This window comes from Castor canadensis, chromosome 6, assembly GCF_047511655.1.
Source record: "Castor canadensis chromosome 6, mCasCan1.hap1v2, whole genome shotgun sequence".
NCBI classification, from domain to species: Eukaryota; Metazoa; Chordata; class Mammalia; order Rodentia; family Castoridae; genus Castor; species Castor canadensis.
The window spans coordinates 165,029,101-165,052,824 of NC_133391.1; the positions used below are offsets into that span (position 1 = coordinate 165,029,101).

The 23,724-nt window shown below is 39.7% G+C and overlaps 1 protein-coding gene across 4 annotated transcripts in view; it reads right to left on the reverse strand.

The window, feature by feature from the left end:
* The window catches only part of Otulin (OTU deubiquitinase with linear linkage specificity), a 39,146-nt gene that overhangs the window by 9,929 nt on the left and 5,493 nt on the right, over positions 1-23,724 (reverse strand). The window contains exons 2-7 of one of the 4 annotated variants that reach the window (XR_002212013.2): positions 20,978-21,054; positions 16,897-16,991; positions 13,398-13,541; positions 8,917-9,042; positions 5,913-6,182; positions 3,249-3,522 (exon numbers count right to left, since the gene is read on the reverse strand). Coding sequence is in view for 3 of the 4 variants with exons in the window: in XM_074077712.1 (XP_073933813.1) it covers positions 3,328-3,522; positions 5,913-6,182; positions 8,917-9,042; positions 13,398-13,541; positions 16,897-16,991; positions 20,978-21,054 (907 nt within the window). In the remaining variant the exon portion in view is untranslated. Of the gene's footprint in view, positions 1-1,394; positions 3,523-5,912; positions 6,183-8,916; positions 9,043-13,397; positions 13,542-16,896; positions 16,992-20,977; positions 21,055-23,724 lie in introns of those variants that run through there. The other 3 variants (XM_074077712.1, XM_074077713.1, XM_074077714.1) reach the window with 3 other exon arrangements.

Consider the following 23,724-nt stretch of genomic DNA (forward strand, 5'->3'; position numbering starts at 1 on the left):
TACTGTAACTGCAGGCTAGCATGAGCATATCCATACTGCTCTCTATGGGTCAAAGGCCAAGCCCACTGTGTTCTAGCATACTGATATCCCAGAAAAGCCAGGGGCTGGCAGGCAGCTGAGCCACTTCAATTTGGTGCTTTTCATGGCTCCAAATTATAAACTGAATTACAAGAACATTAACAATCAGCTGCCCATGTCTTTACTCACACATTCACAAACCACTGCTCAACTCCCTCATCTCTCCACCCCCTTAGAAGAGATTGCAAACAAAGTTTTGCTCATAAACAGGGGACATAAATTTTAGAAAAGGGAATTTATATGCATGTAATTCTTCCCATTCAGATTTTCGTTCTTTTAAACTTAAGCACAGAAATTCTCTTGAACATCTGTTGTTTTGCTTTTCTATAACATTTTAAAGTTTATTGTAAAATCAGTTCCTCCTTCAGTTCACTTCTCAGTTCCTTAGACCATTTTTAAATTACCTGATATTAGGCCCTGCCTTTGCTAAACTATTTGGGGATTCTGTTTCATATACATTTCATATAAAAAGAAATACATTTCTTTTTATTATTTTTTAGTAGTCACGGATCTTAATAAAGGCATTTATTTTAATGCATACCTATAAGCAAGATTCTTCAATGGTTTATGCTTCTGGAAATACTTTGTGGCCTTCAAAGGGAAGTACCTACAAAGCATTACTTAAGAGAATGAGATAGGAACCTAATTAAACTGTATTTTAACAGTAGACATGCTAGGAAGTCTACATCAGTCCTATGTACCTGTTCAGATGGTAGAAGTGCTATGTCATTTAAGGTGATACAGCACTTCAGCATTATCTTCAAAAGGCAGACTACTGACTGACTCTTAGATAAAATAGCACCTCAGGATGAGGGGAAGCACAGGAAGAATACCACAGAACTTCTTACCAAAAAAACATAAAAAATATATATATCATATATCAAGCACATTAAAGCTCACAAACATTTCTTCCAAAAGAGGTTTTATCCATTCATGTGGCCTAAGATTTTACTTGAAAAGCTCTAAAACTAGAGGGAAAAAAATTAACTAAAAGAAACAAAAGGTGATGTCTGTTTTCCTTAATCAAAAATATCTCAGACATTAATTGTATATATCATAGTGCAATAAAAGTATAAGTGGCTATATATATATAAAAAGATTAATCCTGTTCTGTGCACTCACAACATTTTCTTATGCTATATTCTTCTAAGGAAAAACTGTAAACATTTGATCAAAACCACATAAGCCCCAGTTCTAAGTTAGAGCACATATGTGGGTTTCTCATCTCACATGCCAGCATGAAGATCCGAGGGCATGAGTGAACCCAGCAGATTTTATATATCTGAAGCTCAAGTAAGGAGGAGAATCTGAAAACGTGAAAGAGCAACATTACATCTATGGAACATGATACAGAGAAATTATACCCTGATAGTATCACATACAGGAACAAGAGAAAAACATGCAATGTAAACAATTCAGCTGCTCAGGTCCAGTTCAAGTTCACTAAGACTAGACTATTTTCAAAGTGCAGATAATCGTTAAAATTTAATAGTGCATATGAACCAACGGTCAGATTCAATGTACCCCAAGGGTTCAGACCGCCACTGACTTTTATTATCTATTTCAAGTTGTGTTTTCAAAAATGAATGGTGAGCTTTTCTTGTTGTATAGTTACAAATACTAAAATGAAGTGTCAAAGTCAATAAGAAGTCATTAGTATTACTTAAATTTTGGCTTCTAGGTACCTCCTTATTCAAGGCACCACTGCACTTCACAGTGAAAAACACAAAGCCTCTCTAATGTATTCACACACATTTAGAGCAACACTGTAATCAATAAACATCTAGCAAAGTGTGATGAACATTACTAACGAGGCAATGGGAAAATACTAAAGTAACAGCCTGAATAGTTGGTATATCCTGAGTTGTCTTAACTAAGACTTCATTTTTAATTAAAAGCAAAATTTACATTTTCAAAGGTCTGTCCCTCCCCCCAAAGCAGGTTATATAGCTTATAAACTATATTAAATTGGATCAAATATTTTAATTATTATAAAATAAGCTTAGTACTTCAGGGAAACACCACCTCCACAATGTTGAACCCATTCAGGTGCTGCTGACAGAATCCTAAAGAGTGATATGTCTGGTTCACTGTCACGAACAATGACAACACAGGCCCTAAGGAAGACCATGTTCAACACAGCTGCCTATCACCAATCCCAGTCACCATGCTAGTCTGTGCCAACCAGGTCAATGCTCACAACAGGACTTCCCAAGTCAAATCAAGGGCACTAACAGCTCAGCACACTTCTGCACTTACATTTACTACATGCTTCGGCTTCAACTCACTCATGAAAAGTCTGTTTGCTGCTACTGATCCCATCATCAGATGATGGATTTGGCAATGGAAATTACCTTAAACACAGCATGAAAAGGGCACAGAAAGACTGAGGCCAGCTCGGCCCCACTTATTAACTGAGATCAGTGACTGACATCATCTGGCCTTGGTTTCCACCTCTGAAAATACAGGTATATATAAATTGTTATGACTATAAGATTGAGACTCTTTGGTATTTCTGAATATACTACAGCATCCGTGTAAGCAGCTTCTTCATGCTGACAGGGCACCACCCATACAAGCTCCAGACATCTGTCACAGTCACACAGAGCACAAAAGTCTAGGTTCCTCTGCCACTCCTTCATGCATCTCCTCCAGCCTTCAAAAAACCCACTTGAGGACCCAATCTTAATCTTCTAAGAGACAATCTCCTTAAAATACTATTAATATGCAAATCTGAATCACTGCCCACCCCCCACAAGTAGATCAGACTATCAGAAGATATTATGACTGCGCCATTAATAAATCCATCCTACAACTCTACCACTTAAGCAGATCACGTAGGACGAACATTACAGAGACCCATTACCACCACCAAAAAATTATTGTCTTTTTTTTTTAAATTAAAAGCCAGTTTACCATTAGAGACAATTTTGATTCCATTAGAGAGCATTTTAAACATATTTCTCTCCAAAATGAGTTTCCTCTGATACAAAAATATTTGCCTTATGGAGATGTAGTTTGTACCTTCCAAAAGCAATGCTCTAAAGGCCCCCTGAAATACAATGTAACAGATGAGGGAAAAGACTTAGTTAATTCTTATTATCAAAAGATAAGTCTTCAGAACATCCTAGTCCAACAGGGCTCTCAGGGGCCCGAGAGTTCTCACAGACCTGCAGGTCTGAGGCCCACACCAAGGAGCTGCCTGTGCACCTGTGCTGCATCACAAGGCTGTCCAGGTACATGTGTCTCTCATAAACTTGTCTCCTCACACACTCTGACAGGGACATTATAGTGCCGATCATCCTCTGCAATGAGGGTCACCACTGGCCAGTCCTTGGGTGGGTCAGTGGGATAGACTGTGATGAACTCTTCAGTGTTGTACTTGGATAGCCGGTACACCTGGATTGTGTGGCGCACAGCATAAGCAAGAAGAAACATTTCAACCTGAGAAGAAAAGACAAATGAGTATTCTGGACAAAGCCACACTGAAAGATGGCCTAACATCTATCAGCTCTATCCCATACTTCAGACAATGCATTGCAGTGCCTAAACTGCAACTTTTTTCCTACCCTCTGGGCTCAGCCCCAATTCTTTCCTATGCAAAAAAAAAAAAAAAAAGGAACAAAAAGAAAAAAGGGGGCTTTTCTTACCCTCTGGACTCAGCCCCAATTCTTTTCTATGCAAAAAAAAAAAAACGAAAAGAGGGGGCAGGTAATCAAGAATGGAACATATGTTTGTTAAGGAACCTGTACCTAGAAAAAAGAATGCTAATAATTCAACAATTAAAAAAACAAATTATCAGTTTAAAAATTGGGCAAAAGACTTAAAGGCCATTTCTCCAAAGAAAATACACAAATAGCTAACAACCACTTGGAAATATGCTTAATGTAAGGCCTCAGAGAAAAGCAAATCAAAACCACAATAAGCACCTCATTCATACTAGAATGGATATGATCAAAAGATGAAGGCCAAGTGTACCAGCTTAAGTCTATAGTCCTAGCTACTTGAGAAGTGGAGATCAAGAGGATCTTGGTTCAAGGCTAGCCAGGGCAAAAAGTTTACTAGACCCCATTCAACCAAAGGCTGGGCACAGTAGCGATGCACCTGTCATCCCAGTTACATGGGGAAGAACAAATAGGATTACAGTCCAGGCTGGCCAAGCCATATGAGAGACCATTATGGTCTCTCATAAAGTGAGACCCTACCTCAAAAATAATCAACACAAAAGGCTGGTAGAATGGCTCAAGTGGTATAGCACCTGCCTAGTATTTGAGGACTTCATGTGGGTGGTGGTCACAGTACTTGAAACGTACTATATAACAATGAGTTATACATTTTAATTTATGTTAGGTAACTCATCTCACTTTTTTAAAAAAGACAGTAGAAGTGTTTGTGAAGACGGGGAGAAATGATACACTGATAGTGGAAATGTAAAATAGTGCAGCTTTTTCTTTTTCTTTGCAGTGTGGGGATGAGGCTCAGGTCTCACACATGCTAGGCAAGCACTCTGCACTGAGCTATATCCCTAACCCAATACAACTGCAATTCCTCAAAATCTTAAAAGAATTACTATCTGCTCCAACAACTCTACTCTTAAGCATATACTTAAAAGAAATATGTATCTATGTGAAAATTTTGTCCATAAATGTTCAGTGGACTCACCACTATAGCAGACTTTGTTGGCTCTCAGAAAGAGTAACTTCAGCCTAACACAAACCATGTACTTCTAGGCTTTTTACTGCAAGGTATTTGCTATAGTTCAGGAGACATAAGTAACCCACACTGTGAATACAGATAATTCAATTATCATCAATCCTGTCTCGCACAGCCAGGACCAGCTGTTTCCTAGGATGGCTCAGAGAGGAACCCAACTCAGCTCTATTCCTTACAGTATCTCTCCTGGCACTTGGGGTTTTTAAGAGAAGCCAGACACAAGAGTCTACAGGAAGGTAGCAGTTTGGATGAACAGCCTTAGTGTTACTTTTAGTGGCTGGCTACTAAAAAAAAAAAAAAAAAAGACAAGACTTCTTAGGGAAATGAACACACCAGAGTTGAACAAGGTATGGTGACTCAACTTCTGGTGATAAGGGATAGTAATATACCAGATATCTATGTACATTCCAAACTTAGCATATTTATAAAAGACAAAGAGAGACTAAGCTGTATTGGCTAGAGCTGTCAGGAGTAAGCAAGACCCTGCAAATGGTTCTTCCAAGTGCTCCATTTATTTGAAACCTCCCAGAGAATCAAGGATACTAGTCCTTCCCACTACCCTACAGAAGAAAGCCCAGGATGCCTAACAGTGGTTGTTATAAAATACGTCCACATATCTCTAATATTCCTCACTGGAAAAGATGTCCAATTTCCCTCCCCTTGACAGTGAAATGGACTTATGGATTTAGTGACTGACTTTTAACAAATAGAATATGGAGTAAGTTTTTTATACACACACACACATATACACATGTGCACACATCTGTGTGCCATTAAGTGTGTGATTTCTAAGATTAGCTCATCATGGTTTCTTCCTTGTTCTCTGCTTGGATCACTCTGGGAAAAGCCAGCTGTCATGTCATGAGGGCATCCAAACAGCCCTAAGAAGAGCCACATATGCTAAGGAACTGAATCCTCCTATCAATGAGGAACTGAGGCTTCCTGCCCAGAACCTCGGAAGTAGATCCTCTAACCCCAATCAAGACTGGGGCCCTAAACAGCATGAGACTCAGACCCAAAGAAGCTGCTCCTGAATACCAACCAATAGACACTATGAGGTTATACCTGACCATTAAAGGGCCTACGGCCTGAGGTAACTTATTCTCCGAGGCATAACTCACCTGTTCTAGGCCACCAGTGTGCCCCACCTGGTTTAGATGGTTCCTCAGCAGCTGTCCAGGGTCATTTGATGTGTCCCGAGCAAACAGGAGCACAGAGAAAAAAGGTACTTCCTTTCCCTTCTCTTTATCATCATAGAGTTCAATAGCTCTATTTAGCATTAGAAATTTTACTGCTTCATAGAGGCTGTATTCCTCTTCTTCATTTGTGAACAGTTCATCACAAGCTATCTGCCTTGCTTCAGCAGTTCTCATTTCAGCCAGGCTTGCCCACTGTAATAACAAAGTTGTAATAATCAGAATTTTTGTTCTAAAAATTCCTGGTATACCTCCATACTATGAGGACAAAAGTAGAGGACCATGGGTCACATCCCAATGTTTCAAGTTTCCAGCTCAAACAATGGTACTTTTTAGACCACACAACCTCCTTATCCAGTTTTTTATCCCATGAATTTGAAATGGAAGTACAATGCAATAAGGAGTTGCACTGGGGCTGTGGAATGGAAATTCTGACTCTTCTAAATTCCCAGGCAATGAGAGCAAACCAGACAGTCAAATACTAAAAGGATAAATTTGTGTGCAGCACTATGAATACAGCTACAATTACTCCACTGCTTGATGGGCTTTCAGAAAGTTACCTACAGAAACATACAGCTAACCCTCCAAAATGGAAGACAGACAAGGAAAACTGTGGGGTCTCCTGAATACTGGCTTACTAAACTGACCTTCCCAACCTCTTAAAAATATACATGAGCTTCAAATGAATAGATCCATTCAAAACTTCTTATTAACCTCCTGATTCAGAATAAGGCAGAGGGTAAAATTTTCATCTTAACACAGCCAACTAAGTGACCAAAAAAAATTCCTCTTAAGTTAACAATGAACAAGAAAAGAGATGTAAACATAAATACCTTAAAGTCACTAATCAGCATTCACTTCAAAAACCTTTGCAGATTTTTAAACATAAGAGTAATCATAAATGATAATGACTACACAGAACTCTGACACTTGAGTTGAAAGGTAGAACATCTTGTCCACACATCTCATAATTTTCTAGAAGTAGACCAAGCTGGCAGTTAAGTGCTTAGGCCTAGAGTCAAAAAGTCAGGATGGAATTAAGGTTTGGTTTTTGCAGGTTATTTAAGCAACCTCTGGACCTTACTTTCCTCATCTACACAATACAAATAACCACAGCAATACCACTTTATGGTTCTGAGAATAAAGCAACATGTGAAACTTTTGGTGTGAAGTATGGCATTATTAATGAATAATTTTAGTGTTATTATAAACGGGTATCACTTAAACACTCCCCCAGTGAGGGTCTAATTACAGTAGACATACCTAATAAAGCAAACATAGCAGTATCACCAGACCTTAAAAAATATGAAAAGGAAATTGTGATCAGAAGCTCAGCTAAAACGCTCTCCCACTGCTCAAGGCTACAGCCCTGTACTTATCCCATCACTAACCCAGGAACTGGGTAGGAACAGGTCTCTAGTCCCCCAAAATTCCATGTTCCACTCCAATGGGTAATGAGAAAAGAATCCCTCCCTCTCTCCCCCTCTCTCTCCCCCTCCCCCTTCTTTATAGTGGAAAATAAAACAACTACACATCTTTTGACAGCAGATTTCTGGTAAACATTACTTATCTTTGTATGTACAAACCAAGTTTGAGGAACTCAGGGCTCTCAGTTTGCACATTCAACAAAGCATTTACCAAATGCCTATTATGTGTCAAGGCTGGTGCAAGGCACTGGCTGCAAAGGAATAAACAGGACAGTCTCTTTGGTAGCTGAAAGTCCAACAAAGGCAGAAAGAATGAACTTGAACAAACAGGTCAGCATTTGGGGTACATGCTACGAATGACCTCAAAAGTCCATGTCTGATCCCTCCTGGCCTACAACAACCTTCTCTATCAACAAAGCCTGGAACAGCTAACAGACCCTCAACTCAGGGTTCTTAATGAGTAGAATGCCAAGCAACCTAGAGGTTAATGTAGGCCCATGTGAAAGCAGAATGTCCAATCCAGAGCAGACAGGAAAACACAGAAAGGTAGAATTTTATACACTAAATCAAGGGGAATTAAAAGACAAAGTTTTGCTGGGTGCCGGTGGCTCACACTTATAATCCTAGCTACTCAGGAGGCAGAGATCAGGAGGATTAAGGTTTGAAGTCAGGCAGGCAAATAGTTCAAGAGATTCTATCTTGGAAAAAACCTTCACAAAAAAAGGGCTGGTAGAGTGGCTAAAGTGGTAACAATGCCTACCTAGCATTGTTGAGGCCCTGTATTCAAACCCCAGTGCCAAAATAAATATGTAAATAAAAATAAATAAATAAAAGACCAGTTCTTCCTGAACTGTTTCAGACAAACCCTCAGGACAGTTTTCAGAAGACAGGATAATAAATTTGCTTGCTGGGAAATAGTAAGTCTTTAATATATGTATGGAGAAACTCTTAATTTGTAAGAATTTAATAAATGTGAATTAGTATCACTGGTAAGTATGACTATATGATATCCCTGAACCTTACAAATATGACTAAACAATGACAACATTTGTTAAGGTCCCCTTTTAAGAAAGCTAAACATTTCAGGCTGAGTATGGTGGCACACATCTGTAATGTCAGCTACATGGGAGACAGAAGTAGGAGGATTGCAATCTGAGGCCAGCCCCAGGCAAAAAGCACAAGACCTTATCTAAAAAATAAAACAAAACAGCTAGAGGCATGGCTCAAGTGAAAGAATGCCTGCCTAGTCAGTGTGAGGCCCCAAGTTCAAGCCCCATCCTCCGAAAAATATTAGTATTTCATCATCTGTTATAATAGTGCATAGTAGCTCCTCCAGAATATATAATGTTGACTTTTTTCTCCATTTTATCAGACTTCTTGGGAAGAATTTGTGCTCATTTAATAACCTGAAAATCCACTAAGTACAGACTAAGAGCTGGTCTGCTGGGCAATAGGAAGGGAGCTTTACACTGAGCACAGACAGGGAATCACACACTCCAAACCTTCTTCCTTAGCAGGGTGAGGGACTCCTTAATTTTTTCAACCAGGTCCTTGCTCTTCCCATCGAATTTCAGTCCAAGTTTCCATTGCTTGATCCAGCTATATTTGCTCATCAACTTTTCTGGTAACTAGAATATCAAGAAACAGAAATAGAAAGGGGTCAACATTTCAAGAACTCTATCACATGATCCAAGCTGGAAGAAACCATGAAGCCTACCTTTATTTCTAGAATTAATTCCTGCAAGTCTGTCATGTGGGTTTAGGATGGAGGACCTAAATCTGGAAGTCAGGAATGTAGATAGTACTAGCATGCAGAGGCTGCTGGAGTGAATGGTGCTTTTAGTTGAGATTCACAGATACAGGCAAGCCTGTGGGTCACCAACCATGGCCAGGGACACCCCACAGCAATCCTAACGCTAAGCTAAGGCAGTAGTCACACCACCAGTTTTTTTACACAGACCACTTCTAGTTTCTGGGTTCACAGGCAGCCTCCTTAGCAATCCCTAATGCAGAGCTCACGTAGGTGCTTCTAGGTACAAGACAAGGTCTTCATGTGAAGACAAAAACCTAACTTGTTTTTTAAAAAATCCACTGAAAAACACAGAAAAGATCTTGTTAAACGATATGAACACACATACTCAGTTTTAACATCCAAAGAAACAACACTGTTATAGTTTTATTGCCAAATCAGCACAGTAAGATAAAAAGGACAAGTGAGAATCTGTAGCAGAGGTTAAGGGAGTAAGGGGGCAGTGCCCTTCTCACTCTTGAGTGTAACTGCTAAACTACTACTGTGCTGATTTCCTTTTTTTCTTTTCTTCCTGGTACCGCCCTAAGTACCACTTATCAATAGAATCATGACTTTGAAAGGCAATCTAGCCACAACTTGACCAATGGCAATGTGGAAAATCAGACTTTCCCCCACAGTCCTGAGTATGTTAAGAGAAAAATCATACATTTAGGCTTGGCATGGGCAAGTCACTTCACTGCTATAAAATTTAGAGGGAAAAAAAGTTCACATCTGAATCAAAAGATCATTAAGTTCCCCAACATCTTATGTTGAACTTGTTTAACAGTTTATAAATACAGTTTTAAAGTTCTACAGTTCAGTTCTACTGAAATCTAAGCCTCAGAAACCCTTTCATGAATGGTAATTCTCATTGTACCTTCTCAGTCTGTAGCCACCATGTGAAACTAAGATGGTTTCATCTCTACCAAAAAAAAAAAAAAAAAAAAAACGACCACACTAAGGATGTAAATTACTCTTTCTCTGACCACAGTGACAGCGACCTACCTCTCTCACTAAGGAGTGGAGGGGTCAGGTCCTCCTGGCTTTTTGGCCACACTGTCCTACCTTTCAGCAACATGTGGCAGGTCACTCTGCCAAACCCTCAAATTTTCTCTCAGATTTATTACCAGGACCTAATGTGCCCTCAAGTGGCAACAAGGCATATTACAACTGGATTCCCAGAACTACACTTAGGCCCAAAGGTATAAGCTGGGAAATGAGATAAAGGGCAGATCAGAAGATCAGCTGAGCATCCTGCGACATTGGACAGCTATCTAAAAAGCAGGTACAACAGCCAGCTGAGTTATTCCAGACAGCCCAAAGATTTAACCACACAGAGGGAAACATAAAATCACTGGTCAATCTGTTAGTAAAGTGATTATCTAGTTCAGATTGTACACTTCCAGACATGGAAATCCTGGAGAAAGTTCGAAAAGTGAAACATGAAAAAGAAACCATTAGGAAAAAATAATGAACTTGGAGTTATTTATTCCAAAGAAAAATGTGCATATAACTTTAAATGCTCTCTGGGGTCATAACACATTCATTTCTACTAAGCAAAGACAGTATTTCTCTTAGGGTGAGAAAGACAAAAGCTAGAAACAAGATTTAAACAAGAAACAACGGTTGTAAATATTTAAGAATACAGTAAGTAGCACAAGGATCATTTCATTTGTGACTGAACAGTCTATCTTCTCTAACAAATGCTTGTAATTCTTGATATCATGGCATATACCAAATAGCAAAAATTTATTTCCCCAAAATAAACTCACAAAAAGAGCTTCAATATCTGCTCTAGCAATCATCTTTACAGATTCTACCCACTCAGAGACCTTCTAAAATATAGTGATCTTGGAAACTAAAGAGCCCCTGCTATGAAGGGCACCCACTTCTCAAGGAACAAGGTGCTGTCCCATGTATAAGAATAGCCAGACAAAGTCATCTCCAAGGTTGGGATCAGGTTCAAATGATCCCACTGAAGTCAAACACAGGTTGGGATCTGGACAAAAACAACAAAAGGGAGTCCAGACAGAGACAGAAGACGAGGCAACAGCTGAGCTATTTGGAGTGGCAGGAAGGATAACACTCAACCCACAGAAAGGGAAGGGAGCAAGCCAGAGAAGCTGAACACCAGCAGAAAGGGAACTCCAGGATTTCTTCCACTGAGCTCATTCATGGGAGCATCACTCAGTCTAGCTCTCCTGTTTCCCTTTGGTATTAACCAAATGATGTTCTAGGAGAGAGGAAACATGGCAAAATGCTACAAAGAACATCTCTTGATCTACATGTGGAAGCAGGTACAGCTAGCTACAGGTTCCACACCTGACTCCTTGCACTCATAATGCCATATATACTTGCTCACTTGATGAAGCTCTTGTCAGAGTGGACTTTCCAAGGGAAGACATGGCAGAGGGGCCAGAGAGAACAGGAATGGGAAGGCATCCATTGGAGAGTCTAAGGGATGACTGGGAGGAGGTAAAAAGCAATCTGGTCAAACACAACCAGACTATGTTTAACACCCTTTCCTTCCCTCCCTGGCACCTCAAAAAAGGATTCATCTCATACTGAGAGCAGTTGAAAGAGCCGGGATATTCACCCAGAATAAAGGAAACTTACTGCTAAGTAAGTTTCCTTTTTTGTAGATAAGGAATCATATAGCTCTGAAGGGGAAAACCAGGACTGGTGAGCAGTAAATCTGTTATCCACTAAGCCTCAGGAAAAAGCCAACAAAAGGGAATGTATCAAGAAAGTGTTTAAACCATATTAAGTTTCTGAGAACTGGAACACCACCACGAGGGCAAGTCCTCTAGCTGAATGAGAACAACAACAAAAAACCCAACTCATTTCTTCAGCGGACATTCAGTAAAACCAAAGTTCAGTAAATGTAAATACAGAACACAGACAGGTGGAATACTTTTTTTCTCTTTGACAGAGGCCTCTTGACATTCAGTAAAGCTTAGATGAAAAAACACCACCACTGTGACCACCTAATCAGATTACACCCTCAAGAGAAAAATATACTGGATGATACACGTAGAAAAGAGAAGAAACTAGAAAGAACACTTGGGAATCTAAAAACTATTTTGACATTACTCAAATTAAGCCAGGAAAACCACATTAGAGCCCCATCACTCACATACAACATATTCTAACACTGATCAAAGGCAAATGCAAACTACCTAACCTATTTTTAACATGGTAGATGATATTATTCAAGTATCCTATTAGTAGAAGGGGCCTTGTGCTTTTTTTTTTGGTGGTCCTGGGGTTTGAACTCAGGGCCTCGCGCTTAGTAGGCAGGCACTCTATCACTTGAGTCAATCTACCAGTCCTTTTTGTGCTGGCTATTTTTGAAATAGGATCTCACTTTATGCCTGGGCCACCTTAGACCTCAACTCTCCTACTTGTGCTTCTCTACATAGCCAGGATAACAGGTATATGCCACTGCATATAGTCATTGGTTGAGATGGGGACTCTCAAATTTTTTGTCCAGGCTGACCTCAAACCATATTCTACCCAAACTCCACACCCCCAAGTAGGTAGGATTAGACTTGAGTCATGGCACCTGACTTGGAGTAACTTTTTTTTTTTTTTTAAGCACAGGACTTTAGAATTTCTTCCAATTAGTATCACATAGTCCATTCTGACCAATCATTCCTGCTCACCAAAATCTTTCAGGCTATTCTTTCATCCATCTTATTATGTGATCTTATTTGTATCATGACACATTGATCCCAGGGTACCTCTATCATGTGACAGATTTAAAACATGAAAGAAAACCATGCCTGGGAAGCTTATCTCTATGTAACATTAATCATCTCACCATGAATGGAGTTCTAATTTTTGAACTGCAGTTAGAAACAAAGAAATGTGTACTCTAAAACCCTGACAGGTTCTCAAATAGTAAAATCTACAGCCCACTTAACAGAAACATCAAAACTGAAATTTTTTTTATGAACTCAAACATCTGGTCTTTAATTCAGATAAATTTTTTTAATTAAATTTTATCATTTTTCTCTTCTAGAAAATACCAATTATTTCTGCTCACTTTACTCTGTAAAATCATCCCAGACACACAAAATTGAAGACGTCATATTGCAGACAATACTGTCAGGCAGCATGAGCAGAAAAGGGAAGTCTTCTCACAAGAACTATCTGAAACATTCTGGATTCAAACCTGCAACAGCAGCGTACCAGCATGAGCTCTGGGTCCTGCAGCCAGGGGGGCAGTTCTGCCAGCTGGCTCATTGCCTGGAACAATGTGGCCCTCAGCGCACAGTAATTATCACCACGGACTCGCCTTATGGAGGTGAATTTCTGAGAAACTTCCTCATAGCCCTGGGAAAAAGTATCAAAGAAGTAAAAATGGTGGTTACTGGCTTCACCTAGCAAGGACAGTTCCATTCCTGTAGAAAAAAAAAACTGCCCTAGATCATTGAAAAAAATGGAGACAATACTGGCTGAGTCCTTCATGTAAGACATTCAAATTCCTTTTCATTATTCACTTATTTTAAAATGCTAGTATTTTAAAATGTATCAGCATACATAACAGATGCAATAGTCCTGACATACAAAATAATAACCAAGTATTCAGGCACTGGTCACCCCCAAAGTGAGAGTCACATGTCCTTTCTAAACAACTATTGAAACTCTCACTCCATGATAATATTTTGAAAGGTTTAATCTGTGCTTAAATTGATCCGAACTCTTTAATAAAAAGAACAGGAAAAGAGAAAGATGTGCTAAGTATATTTCTATATTTAAAAAATGCACAAAAATCCTAAGTTTTCAAGGTATATGTATGTACAGTCATGTGTCATTTAACAATGATAATACATTCTGAGAAATGTGTCACTAGACAATTTCATCATTGTGCAAGCAATGAATTTGCACAAACCTAGTAGGCTGTATCATCCTACTGCACACCTAGGCTGTATGGTCTCTTACTGAACCTTAGTAGTAGAGTTTGTATGCTTAAGAGCTATGATGAACAAAATGAGCTTAAATTAAGCACAAGAGAAAATGATACAATCAAGAGATTCAGTAAACATAAGATTATAAAGCTGCTGCTAGCGTAACATGGGATACTGCTTTACAATAAACACTGAAATAATGATTTTTAAAAGTATAACAATACATAACCAGTAACAGTTTATTATCATTATCAAGTATTATATACTATCCTAATTGTGTGTGTTATAGTTTTATATGACTGGAAATACAAGTTTGCTTACACCAACATCACTACAAATATTTGAGTAATGCTGCTACATCACTAAACAATAAGAATTTTCAGCTCTGTTAAAATCTTACAGGATGTACTATATTTGTGGTCTGTTGTTCATCAAAACATCATTATGGAGCATATGTCAGTATATGAGTATATGTGTATATAAAAGTCTACTGCTAGGAAATGCCTAGATAATTCTGTTGGACTTTTTAAAGTAGATTAAGGTGTCACTCTTGCTCAGTCTAGAAGTTAAATAATGAACTGAAAATGTTAAGTGACATGCTTGGTCACTCAAAAACAGCCATACACATGGACCATTCTGAAGCATACTCCAAAAAAGGACACTACAAAATCCTAGTGACTCTGGATCTTGATACCCTGATTTTTCCAGCTAGACACTGTTCATTATTTGGACTGTGCTGCTCACCCTACCTTTGTCCACTCTTGTCCTTGTCCCACTCTTTCTTGACAGTCACTCGAAACTCTATTTCCTACCTGAACTTACAGAAATGAGCATCACATGGAGTAGGCATAATGCATCTCACCTGTGGACGCACAAACTAGATTCTTATTAGTCATTTTCAAAGTTTGTGTCATAGGACCAAGCATATGAGTGAACATGTTCATTTCATTGTTTTACTTTTAGACTGAGCAAGATTATGTCAATATTAAAATACTTCTTTCCAATAATAAAAACTGGAGTTGCATTTGCAGTTAGTGTTTAAACCACTGTAACATATAAGGGACCATCAGGCAAACTCACATCTACTAATGTGCACCTGCTCCCTCTGGTGAGGGACTTATCCCAGGAATACTTAACATTATAAATTCAACTGCACCTTTCTAAATGCATAAATTACTCATGCTATGTCAGAGATGAATTAAACTTTTTAAAATTACATTTGTATTTATACACATTCCCAAAAGAACATAAAACAGAAACAGACATTTAGGCAAACAGGACTAAAGTAAAACCAAGATCAAAGCTATTACTAGGTACCCAAGATACTCTAATTACACCATAGGTCTTGATGAGATGTGCCTCTAAATGAGATGCTTGATTTGATCACTGACAGAGGTCAACTTCGGAGTCAAATCTTTCTTTCCCTGAAAGTAATTCCATGTAGGAATGAATATGGAATATGTGGGTAACTCAGACATCATCAGTAATGTCAACTATTTGATCCTTTGAAGTGACTAAGGCCATAAAAGAACATTACAAGTCAGTGAAAGCATTGCTGAGGAAGATGAGAAATATAATTTAGATACCAAACTTTCTAATTTTCTAGTTTTGATACAGTGTTGGAAATCAGAGTATGAGTGGCTAACAAGTAGAGTCAGCAGATGGCCTACCAAATATAAATGTTTTTAACATTGGGCAGCAATGCAGAGTCCCAGGTATTTCATGAGTGAGTTCACTATACAACATAGAGTTACACCAGACTTGCCAAGAACAGGGATGACATCTCTTCTCAGATTTCCAAGTGATAGCTATATTTTGACTAAAAGTCCATGTGTAACTGAGATGCATGCTGAAATACAAGTAATATTTTCTACAAGAACAAACTATGAGGAAAAGAACAAATGTATTCAAATATTTAAAAAACTGAAACTCTAAAACCATACAATTCTAAACAAAAAATTCAAAGATATTTCTATCAAATATGATAGGTCAGTATCTCTAATATACAAGAAGTACATTCAAATTCAAAGTGTAAGCAATCTGAAGAGAAAAATACACAAAAGATACAACTTAGAAGTTGTGAGAGATGGCAATTTGACACTGTCATTTTTATAGTCAAGAATGGTCAAGTAGTAGCAATTTCAACGTACAAATAGAGAGTGTTGGATTAGGGATACAATCTGAAGGTAGAGCCCATAGGAACGCTGCTCAGTCAGCTGTGTGGTGTTATGTGGGTCAAGATGTCTGCACTAAAGCAAGACCATATCATGCAAGTCCCGAGTATCATCCCAGTCCTAGAGATGATATTGCCAGTATATGTAATGGAACTATAAGGGGTTACCTCCTGGGTACCCCAAATGAAGGAAGCAGGTCCAGACCCCTTTTCAGAGTGAATGAGGGTCTAGGTCCCATGGACTAAAGAGCATGTGACCAAACCCAGGAACTGTGGGATCACCCCATCCCTAACCCTGAGGCTTTTACAACACCAGGCTAAGAAGATCATTCACAAATGGACCAGGAGACTACCAATGGCAGGCCCAATTCTGAATAGCATAGAGTCTTAACTGTTTTTTAAAGGGATTAAGTTACTGAAAAACCGATGCTGATTCTATAGTAACACTGTGACTCCAAATGAGTCCTTTTACCTTTGGAGCCTGTTTCCTTATCTCTAAAATTAGAATACCAATATTTACAAAGTCTAATGACAGCAGTCATAACCAACATCTAAAAATACCATATAGAACTTATGGTGGACTGTAATATGTGCACCTCTGTTGTACCTTTTTCATACATGTTGCTTTCTGAGTATTTCCCCTCCACTCTTTTTTGCAGTAGTCCATGATATCCATTTCAGGAGCCACACTTAATCTGGGTTCTGTTAAAGAATCAAAACAAAAAACAAGTAATGAACCAAAGAATAATCAAAATAACAGCACTACTTTACTTGAGAGTCAACCTTCACTCGTTACATTCTTTCACTTCTTTTTAAAAATCCAGAATTCAACCACTGCCTATACCTCTAGTCCATCAGATAACGAGGGGAATCGCTCAATGGGTCTCCCTTGTCACCACACCCTCCAGATCATTCTCCACCCAGTAACTATCCATGGTTATCCATCTAATATAGGAATCAACAGATAACATCCCTCACTCCTGGGTCAGAGAGCTCCAGGGGCCTCGCACCTTACCCTCACTTGAGAGACAGCCATCTTCTGACCTACCAGTCCCCGTGCCTCTCTGGACTCACTTTCCACCCTAACTGTGCCCCTCTCCCACCAGCTGCCTCCCCTCATATTCTCCAACACTCCTGCCAAGCTCTTTCCTATCCCTGCAGTCTCCAGTCGCCTGATACCCCTAAAATCACACGTGCACACCTTTGCTCTTTACCCCTTATGCTGTTCTATTTTCCTTCTTGCATTTACCAACATCTGACATATTTCTTTTTCTATAACTGCTACACATAACCACGTATGAACACAGTAAAACCTGAGCTTCTTAAGAGTAGGGGCTTTGTACTGTTTCTCAGCTGCATCCTCACTCAACACCCAAAACTGCACTGACCCACAAATATCTGTAAATATTTTCCTAATCAGAGACTCAATAGTCTGAACTATGAGAAAATATATACATTGACTCATATCATAGTGTGTGTGTTTGAGGTAAATTCTAAGGCACATTTTGACTTCCTTTATTGAAAATGTAGATGCCAGTGATGATTTTAAGGTATAAACCTTGCATTACATCTTGCATTCCTCCTTATTAATGAGGAAGCTGTACATAAAATATGTGTTCCACTCAACTCAATTTAACAGACATATACTGAGTGTCTAATATGTGCCAAGCGCTGAGCCAGGAACTGGGAAAATGAAGGCAATGAAAACAGAGTCTTTCCTGAAAGGACTTACAGGAAGAAAAGACCACATGCGTTTATTTGCATGTCAGAATGAGATGGATGCTAGGGTGACTAAGGAGCAAAAAGCCTCCCTACAGTTTAGGGAAATCAAATCCTTTTTCAAAGTAAACTGTAAGGATTACCAGGCTTTAAAAAAAAAAAATCTCATTGCAAATCCTTTAATAAAGAAAATCAGCCTTTTACATAAAAGGGAAAATGATACAAATGCAGAAAACACATATCTGTGGCATACAATGGGTTTAGCATAGAAGTGAATAGACCCTGAGGAGTAATACACAGAGACCACCACTACACCTATTCTACTTAGTCAGTCCTTCAATACAGATCCTGCATCTTTTAAATTCAAGAAATACTTACTGGCAAGAACATGATCCCATGCGTTTGCCTTTCCACTCACCTCCCCCAAGAGCAGGAAGAGCTACAATGTGCAGAGTCAGGACTCTTTCTGATCATATGTTACCTCAGGCAGAGGTATGACCTTTAACAGACAGCATACTCCTAGCACAAGAAAGGCCTTCCAACAGGAAGTCTTCCTTCCTGCTCTCCTCACTCCCACACACACTAACACAAGACCTGGACCCCAGACAGAGAAGGCCAGGCCTACCACCTCAAGATGGAGGGGAGGAGGCCTGGAACCTCAGACAGGCAAGAAGCCAAGACATAGGCCACAGCCTCATGATGAATCACAGGCCGAGGGGAGGTAGGAGGATTGGGAAAATGATGATCCAGAGCTGGCAGCATCAAAGTATTACTTGAATTCCATTTGGTTACCATTCTCTGGGAGGAGGACTGGAACAGCTACTACGTGCCATGACTAGGCACAGGACAAGGCAGTACTTGACGTCAAGCTGCTCACTGAGTACAACAGTCCCTTTCTTTAACTATGAACTATACAAACTCCTTGCTGTTTCCAGAAAAAGAGTATTTCTGCTTGCAAAAATTTAAAACTAAATAAGGGAAGTTGAAAACCAGAGTGGTAAGCAGGAGCTGAAATAACCAAGAAGACTGTTCTTAACCACAACGTGAGTAACAAATACAAGAATCAGACCCTCAGAAGTGAAAAAAATAAAAGGGGAACCCCTCTAGGAAGCTAGGACTCTCAGAGGATAGACTAGGAGAGGAATCTCAAACTTTTCTGTGATAGATTAGATAGGAAATAACAGGCTCTGAAGACTTAAGGTTTCTGTCACAATTACTCAACTATGCATTAAAACCACCGAAGACTTATGTAAACTAAAAGTTTCAATAAAACTTTATTTATAAAATCAGGTATCCAGCAAGCCATGGTTTGCTGACTTCTGAGGTAGGCAGAAAAGTTTAAGGAAGAGAGTAAGAATCCTTTCTGCCTGCTTGTCTCTGCTTTGGGAAGGGGATATCCTGTCAAAGGATGTTATTTGAGGAAGGGCAATGAACTAAGAAGGACTGAGATGCAAGGAGTGTAAAGGGAATGATATTTCGGGGTGCCCAGGGCAGGGGGTTGAACTCAGGGCCTCACACTTACTAGGCAGGAGCTCCACCACTTGAGCCACGCTTCCAACCCTTTTTCCTCTAGTTACTTTGGAAATGGGGTTTCACTTTTTTGCTCAGGCCAGCCTGGACTACAATCCTATTTTATGCTTCCCACTGTAACTAGGGATGACAGGCATAGACCATCATGCCCAGTTTTTGGGTTTTTTTTTTCTGCTGAGATGGGGTCTTGCAAACTTTTTTGCCTGGGCTAGCCTCAAACCACAATCTACTTGCTCTCAGCCTCCAGCTAGCTAGGTATGAACCACCAGCACCCAGCCAGTGATCCCTTTTACTCTCATACCAAAACTAGAAGTTACGAGACCCACTAAAAAGCTTGGACTGAAAAGCCTGTGTAGGGTACAATACTGGACAGCTGAGAATCACAACAGAGCCTGGAAAGCAGGAGAGAAAACAGGAGGTCCCACAGCAGTAACAAACAAGGATTATATACATAGGAGCACATTCTTCTCAGAAATAGAACTACAAGGATTTTGTGTCCTAAGTTATTTGGAGCAAGCACAGCAACAGACACTGAGCATACTCTGAAGTTCTACAGGAGACTGGAACAGTGAGGTTCAGCAACACCCAAAACCACTACAAAGACATCGCCAATGGCAACCACAGGGAAGAGTTCACAGATTCATTCTGAGGAAGACTCAGAAATTATCAAAACCCTATGTATCATTTCTTCCTAATTATACGGACAATGCTTTTGTTAACCAGAAAGTAAACAGAAGCCCATTCTCAAAACAAATCAGTAGAACACATAAATTACACAGGTAATGAGAGACAAAGTACCACTTGTGAATTATCTAAGGCATTATTCCCCCACTTGGCTTTTGCATGAGGCCTGCAGATGAGGAAAGGATGTGCTTCACTTGTAGCCCTGCTGGCCAAGTCTCCATGACCAGTAGAGGGGGCCAGGGGCAATGCCTCACCTCTGTGACAGAACAGGTTGGGGTGAGAAGTGCAGGCCTGACACAGGAGAAGCACGTACATGACCTGGATCACAAAATGAGGACTGGTGCTATCAATCCCACGATCACTGTTTTTTAAGTCAGTTAGATTCACATGGCCATCTGCATGCAAGGAAATGTGTGTATAGCCAGCTTCTCAATAAGTCTTTCAGTTGGAAATGAAAAATGCATTTCAAATTCAAACTCTCCTTCTAAGAATGTAAAGAAATCAGGAACTGAGAGAGGGTAGTGTCAAAAGGTTAAAGTAATCCTCACAGGTACAGAAACGTGAACATAAAGAACACTAGCATTAAAGTTGAAAAAGCTCAGGAGACAGTCTGCCCTAAACATACTTCAGCAGAATGAAAAATCAATGTACATAAGACTGGGCATCTAAGAATATTTCCTGGGAAGTACATGTCCACATTTTATGTTCTACTATAAACAGTAAAAACTCTGTAAATAAAACAATTCCAAACATACCTGATGCCCCTCTTTCATGTATAAGCAATTCTTTCTCCTTTTCTATTTCATCTGCGGCACGGTACATGTCCTCCTCACTGAAATAACACCAAAGCAGACATTTTCAAACACTTGTTATGCTGACATTTTCTGAAGTACAAATATACAGCTGCTTATAAAATGTATAAGACACAAAAAATTTTAACTTTTTTCACATTACATGACAACAATCTGATAACATATGGGTTCTATATCTTAGATGCTCATGTTTCTATTTGATCACTTTCTTCTACTTCAGATTTTCTTATTTTAAATGAGACAGTTTACATCACTCCACTGGCTACAAAGTCCTATAGACATTTAAATCAACATCTATTAACATACTTCCTATCAGTGAAGCTCCTGAGATGATTCTGTTGAAGTTCCAAGAACAGGAACAGAGCTAATAAAAATATTTATGAAGGAATTCTGGATCCACTGCCAACCTTGATAATGTCGCAAGTATATGTGACAAAAGCTACTCTAAAAACAAGGGTAGGAGTGAATCAATTATTTTCAGTCCCCAAAGCTAAAAATTCTTCTTGAGGCTCCTCCTGTTCCCTAACCCCCACATTCAACCACTCACCCACATTCTGTGTTCCCACAAACTTTAATGACTTTTAATGACTCTGCCACTATTGCTGATGACTTCTTACTTATATAATAGCTTCCTAAAGTGTCTATTCTCTTTAGTCAACTAACAAGAGCCAACAAGGCCAGGCGCTGGTGGCTCACACCTGTAATCCTAGCTACTCAAGAGGACTGGGGTTGGAAGCCACCAAGTTTGTCTGAGGATACAGCAAACATACTTGAGACCCTGTCTCGAAAATACCCAACACAAAACAGGGCTAGTGGAGTGGCACAAGTGGTAGTACGCCTGCTTAGCAAGCATGAGGCCCTGAGCTCAAAATCCCAGTACCGCCAAAAAAAAAAAAAAAAAAGAGAGAGAGAGAGAGAGAAAGAGCGCTTATTAACTATTAGTTAGTAGACAAAGATGAAGAATAGGCATCCCAGTTTGAAGATGCCCCCTTTTCCCCTCAAGATTCCAGAGGGAAAAAGAAACACCAACTCCATCTTTGCTAAAAGCAGAAGATGTGTAAAAACATAGAACACAGAATGACACAGGCAGGGACATCCAAGAGTGGTAGAGGGGCATCTGTGGAAGGCAAGCTGGTAAACCAGGCAGAACCCCAGACAGGCTCAGGAACTGGGGCCACCAAGTCCGTCTGAGGGTGCGGCAAACACACTGAGCTTAAAAACAAGGAGGCTGGCTTACTCATGAGCACTCAGTCCCACAACTCCCCGTACTTCCTCCGATGACTGCACACCACCCTTACACCAGACTGGGGTTTGGGAGAGCCTCCAGACACAGTGGAAGGCAAGAAGCTGTCAGGCTAAAACCACAGGAATAAAGTGAATGACTGAGAGTCCCCTTCCTCCAATTCCCTTATCACTCCAGCTCCCAGCACGTGGCCTAGTACAGCTAGGGAGAAGAGGAGGTCAAAAGAAGAGACGGATGAAGAGGCGCTGGGAGAGGTAGACTGAGGTGGGTGGAAGTCTAACATGCTCCTGCTGAAACCTTTCAGCGTTTCCCAAACTCTGGAGGAACTAATGTCAAAAGCTACACCTGCCCCACCACTTCCCTCTATCTAGCCTAAATTCCATTACTCCCCTAGGCATTACCCAGGCTTCAGTCCAAACACCTGACCAACATGACCCTGCACTTTGCCCATGCATTGCTCCAGGTGCTCTCTCTTCCCAGCTCCTGACCTGCCTCTTGCATAACACATCCCAACGAATGCTGTGTGGGCAAGCCCTCTGTGAGAGCAACAGTAGTGTAGAAACCCAAGAGTTAGACTGTCAGAGTTTAATCACCCTTCACTCCAGCCATTATTACCTGCATGTACAGCAGATACTAGAGTAACTACACTTCTCGGTGTCTAAATTTAACCACCTATTAAAAAGAATCTTTAAAATATTCATCCCATAGGACTACTGTGAGAAACAGACACATGTAAAATAATCAGTACTCAAAAGTTAGTTATTATTATACATCCATTTGTGTAGAGTATTAATAAACAACTTGCCCAATCATCATTCTTATTCCATTTTTCCCTTTGTAAATCATGTGAGAGTATGCACATGTGTTTTAATGTTGTGCGGGTGAGAGGACAAATACGGAAAAGGTACTTCTCTTGCGCTCTGACTCCAGTAAGATTCAATTAAAAGGTGTGATGGGAGCCTGTGCCCGAGTTAAAAGCAAAGAGATGACCAGGGACTACAGATAAAAGAAGTGAAATATGTGACTAAATGTGTTCATTCTTCTCTGACAAATTTAACGACATCTTTCAGCCTCCTTCCTAGCTTAATCAATGAGAGAAATTCTGATCTTCTAAAACAGTCATTTAAGTGAATCACTTTTTTAATATTTACTATTATTTTTAATTATTTTTTAATATTTAATATTATTATCAGAAGCATGTCTTTGGGCAAGTCACTTCCCCAATCTTGCCCTGTTTTCTCATCTTCAAAATGAGAAGACTAGATACGATTTGTAAGATCCACATGGTTCCTCTTCCAGTTATTAGTTCTAACAGTCTATGCATGCATTTGCACTTCAAGCAAATTCTGTGGCTATTCTGCATGCACACTTGGCTCCACTTTGGTCCTCTTCCTTTTTAATCAACAAAATAGCAAAAATGCAATCACAACCCCAGTACTCTGAGGAG